Source organism: Crocuta crocuta, unplaced genomic scaffold, assembly GCF_008692635.1.
Source record: "Crocuta crocuta isolate KB4526 unplaced genomic scaffold, BGI_CrCroc_1.0 scaffold830, whole genome shotgun sequence".
In the NCBI taxonomy this organism is placed as follows: domain Eukaryota; kingdom Metazoa; phylum Chordata; class Mammalia; order Carnivora; family Hyaenidae; genus Crocuta; species Crocuta crocuta.
Genome location: NW_027531513.1, coordinates 1,253,140 through 1,263,877, shown reverse-complemented (window position 1 = coordinate 1,263,877; position 10,738 = coordinate 1,253,140). Strand labels below are relative to the sequence as shown.

Sequence of the window (10,738 nt, the reverse complement as noted above, 5' to 3'; positions counted from 1 at the left end):
TTTACATGTGAAAACCCCTAAAGAATAGATTAAGTTGAGGGGACAGTATGATTTACTTGGACTCTCAGTTCCTCTTCTGGTTAACAGGACATCCACTGTACATAGTGTTTGACATAAATCTTGCTGCTTGTAGTAGTGAAATTGTGGGTTCTTAACAGTTACCATCACTCACCTGCTCCCTACACAGAAAAGTTCATAGATGGCATGAAGTTACTCCAACCCAAATACTGAATCATGTCTCAACCATAATTTTAAAAATTCTTTATTGATATTATGGTTATACTGATCATCATAAACATTTATATCTAACTACTGGTTCTTTTTGTTAAACAAATTACTCAAATTTAATAAACTATTATTCAGATGGTTTTTAGAATTCAATTCAGACAATGCTTAATTTTTAAATGGTTAGCTTTATTTTATACCTAGCCCAATAACATTTGTTATAATATTCATTAAAGATTCCACGAGACCAGTTTAAATATTCATATTAAATATTTTGTAATGACATTTACTTTACAATGCTAAGTTTTTGCTTCTTAAAAACATAGTCAAGTAAAACTTTCAGTGTCAGAGGTTTTTAGTAACATATATTCTGNACATTTTTTTTTTGTTGTCTTTTTAATAAATTTTTTTTTTTTTTTTTTTTTTTTTTTTCCCTACTGTCTGCTGCTGCTATTCTAGTACACAGACTTGAGAATATACGGTGTTTGTTGTGTAATATAAGCATTAAAAATTTTCTGTTAATATCGAATACTAAAATTGGAGTAGTCAAGTTTAGAGATGGTTTTTTCATTAGAAAAGTTTGTGCGGTCAATGCGAGAACTAGGACTTCCAACCTTGCTCAGCCAGGACATCCTACAAAAAATAAACAAATACATAAAAATTAGCATACAAAGCATATGTGGACTAGCTAAAGTGATCCCACCACAGGTTACAATGGTTTACTTTTACTAGGTAGCTTTTGCATCTAATGTGAAATACAATTTTTATTTACCTTGTATACATCATGTATCAGAGTACCAGAAAGTTTAACACATAATTAAATATGAACAAAGAAAAGCTTAGAGCAAATTAAGCCCAGTAAACTCCTGATGATTTCATATTGGGGTTATTGTCCCCCTCTTAAAGCATTCAAAGCCATTAGAACCGAGCTCTTATATGTAAAAGGACAATATTTTTACAAAGAGGTAAATAATTAAAACAGTTCACCATTGTTTTTTCTCATTACTCAGCGCATAGTAGGTGTGTACTTATATGTATATATGTGTGTGTGTGTGTGTATATATGTGCATTATATACACACACACACATATATACTGTGCAGACTGAAAGAGAAAAAAATGAAAAAAATGTGAAGAATGTGATTTTCCACAAACATTTTAGATGAGGAATGCTTGGTTGGCTCAGTCAATAGAGTATGCAACTCTTGATCTCAGGGTTGTAAGTTCAAGCCCCACTTTGGGTATAGAGATTACTTAAAAAAATAGAATTTTTAAAATTTAATGTTTATTTTTGAAAGAGAGACAGAGCATGAGCAGGGGAAGCACAGAGAGGAGACAGAATCCAAAGCAGGCTCCAGGCTTTGAGCTGTCAGCACAAAGCCTGACATGGGGCTTCTCCTCTGTTACCTTATTCCTCTGTTACTGAAATTAATCTTAATCAGTCTAAGGAAGACTGATGCCAATGATTCAAATTGCCTTTGGATTACTTAACCCTTCCTTTGGTTCTTGTGACAGTTTTACTAGGTAAGGTGAATTTTCATGTTTCTCCTTTTCCAGGAGCTAAGCCCAGTAACACATCTTATTTTCTTCAATTCATTTAGTTAAAATCTTAAAAGTTGAAATTGCACGTGTTCAAGAATAAAAGTCAGTTATTAAGAAAAAGAGCCAGTGGGTTCAATTTTACTACTCTTAGCTACTTGAAATCTTTTAGAAAACAAAGGTCAGAAATAATAAAAGCTTATTAAGTATATTAAGCACTACTTGCTCTGCATTGTGCTAAGTTCTTTACATGGACTCTTTCCTTTGATCCACACACTAACCCTATAAATTATAGTCCATCATTACTCCCAAGTTACTGATGAGGAAAGAGAAAAGAGTTAAGTAATTTGCCCAGGGTAGTAGCAGTGGTGGTTATGACAAAGGACCATATTCTGGATATGATTTGCTGACAACTGGACATGATGCGAGGGAGAGAGTATTCAAGGATGACCTCAGTTAGTAGTGAAAAACTACTTGGTAATGGCTGTAATTCATTGCCATGGAGAGACAGTGTGAAGAGCAGACCGAGGGGATGATTAAAACTTCAGTTTTTAAGAGCCAAATTATGGAAAGAGCCCACATGTCCATCGACAGGATGGACAGATGGATAAAGATGTGGTATATAAACACAATAGAATATTACTCAGCCATGAAAAAGAACCAAAGCTTGCCATTTTCAGTGACATGGATGGAACTAGAGAGTATAATGCTAAGTGAAATAAGTCAGTTGGAGAAAGACCGATACCATAGAATTTCATTCATGCAGAATTTAAGAAACAAAACTGATGANAACCAAAGCATAAAAGACTCAACTATAGAGAATAAACAGGTTGATGGAGGGAGGTGGGTGGGGGGTGGGCTAAATAGATAATGGGTATTCAAGAGGGCACTTGTGTTGAGCACTGACTGTTAGAATTTAGTGATTCATCACATATATATTTCTGAAACCAATAATACACTATATGTTAACTAACTAGCATTTAATAAAAACTTTAAAAATATTTCCTAAAAAAAAAGTCCAGCTTTGGAATATTGACTTTGAGATATCTATTTAGACATCTACATGAGATGTTGAGCAGGCAGCTGGTTCTTGGAGTCTGGGTGGACGAGATAATGTTGGAGTTTGTCTACAGGTAGTACTGAAAGCCATAAAACTGGGTGGCATCACCAAGAAAAAGAATATAGGAAAGGGAAGAGGTCCAGGGACTGTGCCTTAGGACACCTCAAAGTTAAGAGTTCAGGAAACAGAGGAAAAACCAGCAAAGAGGAGAAGAAAGCGTCTAGGGGATAGAAGCAAAACTGAAAGGGCATCCTGTCCCAGGAAACCCTCCTGGAGCAGAAATGGATGAACTGGGTCCCTGCTGCTGGCAGGTCAAATAAGGTGAGGACTGAGAACTGACCACTGCATTTGGCAACATGTTGGTCACTGATGACGTTGATAAGAACAGTTTTGGTAGAGTGAAAGCTGTATTTCAATGGGCTCAAGAGAGAATGAGTGGAGAACAGTTAGAACCAGTGAATCGAGGACAAGCACTCGTGGGCCTATGAGTTGCAATAACTAATCCACCTAGGATTATAACTCAATGTATTTAGCTAGTTGAGAGCCTGGCTACCGACTTGTAACTGATCTGCAACACCATTAAGAAGTTCACCAGCCAGAAGTAGGGCCAAGGAGAAATATATGCCACTGGTAGGGGCAGAATGGTCATGCCATTTGTACCAGATGCAGCGGGACCACTGTGTGCCATCGCTCCATGCATGCCACTCCTACTGCTAGGAGCCATCTTGCCTGACCTGCCTACTTACTGAAGAGTGTTGTGGTCACCTGTCACTTGGCAAGCCCTGACTTCCCTCGTGTGATGTTCCTGCAGTCAGCCCTTTATAGATGTGGTTCAGATCTGGAGGTAACAGAACTGAGAGTTCTCCTAGCTAAAGTGTTTTAATTTCACATCTTTGTTTCAAGATGTGTTAGTTAAAAACCACATAATTAGGGGCGCCTGGGTGGCTTAGTCGGTTAAGCGTCCGACTTTCGCTTAGGTCATGATCTCGCGGTTCGTGGGTTCGGGCCCCGCGTCCGGCTCTGTGCTGACTGCCAGCTCGGAGCCTGGAACCTGTTTCAGTCTGTGACTCCCTCTCTCTCTGACCCTCCCCTGTTCACGCTGTCTCTCTCTCTCCTAGAAATAAATAAAACATTAAAAAAAAAAAACCACATAATCAAACAGTATCAGTTAATTCATTTCAATTCATTAAATATTTACGTAGCATTGTAGGCAAGGGGTATCCTTGATATTGGAATGTATGTACAGATACCTAAAATAAAATTTCTTTCCTATCCAAAATATATAGAGAACTTACAAAACTCAACACCCAAAAAATGAATAATCCAATGAAAAAATGGGCAGAAGATATGAAGAGACATTTTTCCAAAGAAGACCTACAGATGGACAATGGATACATGAAAAGATGCTCAACATCACTCATCATCTGGGAAATTCAAATCAAAACTACAATGAGATACCATCTCACACCTGTCAGAATGGTCAAAATGAGTAACACAAGACACAACAGGTGTTAACAAGGATGTGGAGAAAGGGGAACCCCTCTTACATGGTTGGTGGGAATGCAAACCAGTGCAGCCAGTCTGGCAAACAGTATGGAGGTTCCTCAGAAAGTTAAAAATAGAACTACCCTATGATCCAATGGTTGCACTACTATTTATCCAAAGGATACAAAAATACTAATTTGAAGGATACATGCTCCCCAACGTTCATAGCAGCATTATCCACAATGGCCAAATTACAGAAACAGCCCAAGTGTCCATCAATTGATGAATGGATAAAGAAGTGGTGGTATATGTACAATGGAATGTTACTCAGCCACACAAAAGAACAAAACCTTGCCATCTGCAACAATGTGGATGGAGCCAGAGAGTATTATGCTAAGCAAAGTAAGTCAGAGAAAGACAAATACCATCTGGTTTCACTCCTATACAGCATTTAAGAAATGGAATAAACAAGCAAAGGGGAAAAAAGAGAGGCAAACCAAGAAACCATAGAGAACAAACTGAGGGTTGCTAGATGGGAGGTGGGGGCATGGGTGAAATAGGGGATGGGGATTAAGAAGGGCACTTGTGATGAGTACCAGGTGTTGGATTTAAGTGTTGAATCACCAAATTATATAACTGAAACTAATATTACACTGTATGTTAACCAATGGAATTTAAATAAAAACTTAAACACCAAATCTGTGAAACTGTCAGCCAAGAGAAGCCAAAAGACACATGATGATGAATTCAGTATCCTGGAAGGTATCCTGGACCAGGAAAAGGCCATTAGTGGAAAAACTGGTGACAGATGAATTAAGTATAGAGTTTGGTTGAAAATAAAGAAATAAAATGAAGTTTCTTCCCTGAGTAACTCACAGTCTAACAGAAGAGTTTGGAGAATAATACAACTTACTATAAAATACTTCATAATGTGATGTGCAATGTGATTTTAATATAAAGGCAGAGGAAATGGATGGAGTTAATTTCTGGTCAAGGTACTCAGGGACATCCTTGTGATAGCAATGGCACTGCAGCTAAGTTTTAAAGAAAATGGTATTGAAAATTTCACATCTTACGATAGGGAATGCCTGCTTAAGCTTGACAGGAAACCAAGAAACCTAGGGAAAAAATGGATAATGTTAACCAATTAAAAAATGTAAAATTTGTGAATGGTCAACAAACGTCTTAAGCAAAACCATAACAAAGAGCAAACTGGAAAACTTATTTTCAGTGTTCTTACTATACAAAGCGCACTCAAAAACTAATACATAAAAGCCATTCCACAGAAAAATGGACAAAGAACATACAGATGAGAAAGAAATATAAATGGACAGTAAATATGTGAAAATATTCTCTTACTCATAATTTTAAAAATACAAATCAAACAAGAACAAGATACCATCTGTTACTTAGGAAATGGCAAAGATTTGAAAATTTGATAATATCTAGTAGTGACCATTAAGATGTGGGAAAAGAGGCACTTTTCTAGATTGATGGGAATACAACTTTGTACAGCTTTTTAGAAGGGCAACTTGGGGGGCACCTGGCTGGCTCAGTCAGTTAAGCATCCGACTTCGGCTCAGATCATGATCTCACAGTTCATGGGTTTGAGCCCCAGGTCAGGCTCTGTGCTGACAGCTAGCTCAGAGCCTGGAGCCTGTTTCGGATTCTGTGTCACCCTCTCTCTCCTCCCCTGCTCATGCTCTCTCTCTCTCTCTCTCTCTCTCTCTCTCTCTCTCAAAAACATTTTAAATTTTTTTAAAAAATTAAAAGAAGGGCAACTTCATATTACCTATCAAAATTTTAAATGTCCATGACTTAAAGACATGCTGTCATAGAGACGGTAGCCCTGGGATACAGACTCTGAGATGGAGATTAGTTTGTAGGGATTGCTCTTGGATTCAAAAACTGGGAGGCATGGAAAGTAGCATGGGCCTGAGGGGGAAGTTGGGTGAGATGCAGTCTCATTGAAGACCTCTGCCAACACCCAGGAGATCTGAATCTGGAAAGACCCTTCAGGGCTACAGTGAGAGGGCTGGGTCTTTATCTCTCATATGAGCCAGTCATTACAGAAGAGCTACCCAGAGAAGGTGTGACTGTTAGTGTGGTGACTTCCTTCTCCTGGGGCAACTCCTGAAGAGGGCTGAGGGCCACCTTCCACAAGCGCTCCTGGCATGTGGAAAATAAGCACACATATTCTCACAAGTGGGGTTGGGAATGAAGAGATGGTATGAAGATGCAAGACAAAGAAATAGTAATTAGTGGGACAAAGCCTCAGAGCAGGTAGGTAAGCAGATTAATTAGGTTTAGAAGGAAAAATCTCTATACAGAAGAGAATAGGTCAAAGAAACAAAAACAATAACAATAACAATTTAGATAGGAAGAGGCATTGACATAAGATGGCCTCCATTTTCTTAGTAAAGACGTAAAGTAATTTACTGAGAATTAAGGGAGGTGAGGTAGGATTGAGGAATTAAAGTGAAAACGGTATTAATAATTGATATGGGAGGGGCACCTGGATGGCTCAGTGGATTAAGGTTTGATTCTGAATTTCCGCTCAGGTCATGATCTCACAGTTCTTGAGTTTGAGTCCCACATCTGGCTCTGTACTGACAGTCCAGAGCCTATTTGGGATTCTCTTCCTTTCCCTTTCTCTCTGCCCCTCCCTGGCTTGCTGGCTCTCTCAAAATCTTAAAAACAAACCCCAAAATAATAATTGTTATGGGAGTTAATTGCTGAAGAGCAAGCAGAGCCCTTGAGGGTGACCAGATTGCCAGGAGTGGAACATGTGCCTGCCTGCAGTGTGCTTCACTCTACTTCCTTAGATACTTGTCCTACAAGCACATTGGGACCAGGGATCAGCGCTTGGGCCAAAGGCTTCTCCCTAGTGACATCCCATCTTAGGGGCAGAGTAACAATTCAATCCCATGTTTCCCATAGTGAGCAATGGAAGGTAGGCCTGCCCATCCCCCAACCTGGGATGGACTTCTCCCCCTGCAGAGCTGTGGTCTTAGATTTACTTACTGGAGTGAGGGAAATAAACCATTTCATGGGGGAGCCTCAGATTTTGGTATCTTTGTATCTCTTCTCTTGGACTGGGCAGGTCCTCTAGAGAAGGTATGTCCAATATACTACCTAGAGTCTATAAATTTGGCTATGTGTGTTCTGGGAAGAAGGGTAAAGGCCTCAATATTTAGTGTGTAACTTTCATTCAATATCTCTTATCAGCACTTTATCTTTTTTCAGCTGTGCCTAGAAGACCCTCTCTGGAGCTTGAAACTCTGGCTTCCACCTGGGTGGGTGGAGCAGCCCCTCCCCAGGAAGGGGTGGGAGATAATAGCTTATTAAACAAATTTTAAATCTCTGTATTTTTTTTACCTCACATTTCTGCCCACTTCCATTTGCCCGAGCCTTGGGGGGTTTCCACTGTGTTAAAAGGACCATTTTTCTGTTTCTCCCACTGGAGGCTTACCATGGAGGTGTGACCATTAGCTCATTTGCTTTCTAATTTCCCATATTTTATTGCCTTGTTTTCCAAAGTTTGGAAGCTTTCTCTCTTGTTCTTTGTTCTTGTGGGTGTTTAAACCTTTTTTTAAAAAAACAGATTTTACTCATACTAAGTGGGGTTTAGGTGGGGGAGGTAAATGCATATGTTCAAAATGTAACACTTTAATTGAAAGTATGGCCTTTTCCTTTTTATTTAAATCTTTAATCCATCTGGAATTATGTGACTGCATTATATGAAAAAGAGATCTTAATTTTGAAGGGTTAGATATTTTCCCCAGCACAACTATTATCAGAGAATGAATCTGTACGTATACCTGAATCTTTTTCTAGACATTCTATTTTACTCCACTGATAGCTTTGGTTAATCGCTATACCACTACCAAACTATATTAGTTTTTACAGCTTTAGAATATATTTTAATGCCCAGCAGTCTCTATGCTACCCACACCCACCCCCGCAACCTCATTATTCAAGTTGTCCTTGTTTATCAAAAAGTCTGTTATGCTAAAGTCTTTTAGTATAATTTTGTCCAATCCCTTCAAATCCCCTTTTAAATCTTAAAATAATTTGGAAAGAACCAACATTCTAACACTTAATCTTGTCATCAAGAGCAACAGATTTTCCCTGCTTTTGTTCAAGTCTTTACATTTCTCATCAAAATTTTGTAGTTTACTTAATTCAGGTTCTATTTCCCATTCAGGTTCTAACAAAATGATCCTGATAAGTTAATACATATGTTCTATTTTTCTTGCTATTTTGAACAAGATGTTTTTTAATCATCATGTTTTTAAACGGGTACATAGGGAAACTCGTGATCTCTTCGTTGTAATCAGATGCTTTACTGAAGTTCCTTAGATTAGTTTCCTTTGGGGTTCCTGAGATAAACCACCCTATGTAGTGCTCCAGAATTCATTCTGTTTGTCAATTTTTATCACATTAATTGGATAATTTCAAATTGCTCTTTATTATAGGCTATCCAGTCACATTTTGGTTACTAGTTCTAAGCCTTTCAAGAATTGCTTTAGTACATAAAGAAAGAATCATGAACAGTGTTCACTCAGTCAAGGGGCCAGTATGATCATGGTACATTGCTCTGGTTATTGCATATTTTACCTATTAGGTCAGTAGACTCACTAAACACTGAATGGATGGTTGGATGGATAAGTGAATTATATTTGCTTGAGAGACACTGAAGTCTAATATTTCTGCTATAAATCTGAATCTGATTTGTGTGTGTATATCTTTAAGGTATTTTTATTTAACATGATCCACTGGTAGGCTTTTAAAGTCATTTTTTTTTTTTCAAATAAGAAAGTTCAACTAATACAAATGGAAGAATAGGAATGGAAAGTGGAAAATTCTATTGACAGAAGTTATGTAACTTGATAAACATGTTCTCCCTTCACTATTTTAAATGCTGTATGTAGAGACTTTGAAAATGAAAATATTTCTGTGAAGTCTAATTCTTTCACCAAAATTATGTTGCCTTTAACAATTACAAAGTAGTAAGAGGACATTTCTTTATAGATGCATTTCTTACATGTTTCATGAGGATTATACATGGTTGTAAAAATAATTTTTATGGAGTGGCAAAAGAAAAGGCTCTTGCATGAATTTTAAGTATTCTTCAGGTTATCATTGCATGGGGGGAAAAAAACCCAAACAGTGCTGATAAATGTTACATGACCAGAGAAAAACCCATTCATTTAATAAATTTACTATGTTGTGTTTTTCTGTTCCTACTCAGGCAGTCACCAACTACTGGTCCCCTCAAGGGCTTTCACAGCATTCTATTCTTTGGTGCAGATGACTCACATTTGGCTATCCAGTATAGTAAAAACCATACATTGATGGCCTCAGCAGCCAGCAAAGAGGCCAGCTGTGGCCTTCTAGAATGCACTTAGGTTTTCCCCCTCCCAGAGACCCTTCTCTGACTGCCCCTATCTACAAAAGGCCTGCCTCCAACTATTGTGTGCATCAAGGGAATTGTCACATTCTGTAATTGCTGTGTTCATGTAATTCTTGATGTGTTCATTACATGCCTCCTCCATATTAGCATGCAAATTCTGTGAAGGCAGAGGATGAGTCTGACTACTGCATCCCAAACATCTAGCATGATGTCCTATGACAGGAGGCACTCAGTAAATACAATAACATACTGAATGAATCCAGCTTTGTCATTTATTCACCTTCTTCAGGTCTATAGCTTCCATGCATGAGAAAAGGGGCACATTCCTAGGGTCTTCCACAGTCCATACACAGAAGGGGGCCCTAGGCACAAACTTTTTAACTTTATTTTATCTCACGTGAAACAACCCCTCCCCCATTTTTTACACACTTTGTAAGGTAAACAAATAGGTGCTCTTATTACAGAAAAGTGATAAAATTCATGTCTGTCCCTATGAAATAATACAAGTAATGGCTATGTTCATCCTCCATAAGGAAACTGGAGGCCCATGGGTCTGACCTAATAACCTGAATGTAAGCATGTGAACCAAGTTTATTTGTGGAATCAGTTCACTTATTTTTGCCAACCCCCAAATTTTACTGAAGTTCTTGTGATTTTAAGCTCACTCATTATATATGAAAGCATAGTAACTGACTTCACCCAGCGTTTAGAGTGACTATTATAACACCCCTGGAGGTCCAAGTCCATCCTGCAAACCAAGTCACGTAACATGCCACCATCTCAGTCAAATTCAGGGTATAGTTGCTTGTATATGCTCAGATGTATTGTAATTATCAAAAGTCCTTAGACATTGTTCTTGGTATCCCAAAGCTCTACAAACACCTATCGTAGGTATATTTACTCAGGATTTTAAAGCTTTATAGAAAGAGTCCTTTCTTCCAACATAATCTTGCATGAAAGCTTAATGCTTAGAGAAGTGAGGTGCTTCTCTGAAGCAAGGGAATGGCTGGGGGT

The 10,738-nt window shown here is 38.2% G+C and overlaps 1 protein-coding gene across 1 annotated transcript in view; it reads right to left on the bottom strand.

Annotated features, from left to right (window-relative positions):
- Positions 1-629: 629 nt before the first annotated feature.
- The window catches only part of ACYP2 (acylphosphatase 2), a 158,249-nt gene continuing 148,140 nt past the window's right edge, over positions 630-10,738 (bottom strand). The window contains exon 4 of the mRNA XM_077772345.1: positions 630-858. Coding sequence (XP_077628471.1) covers positions 744-858 — 115 coding nt within the window. The 3' untranslated portion in view covers positions 630-743. The remainder of the gene's footprint in view (positions 859-10,738) is intronic.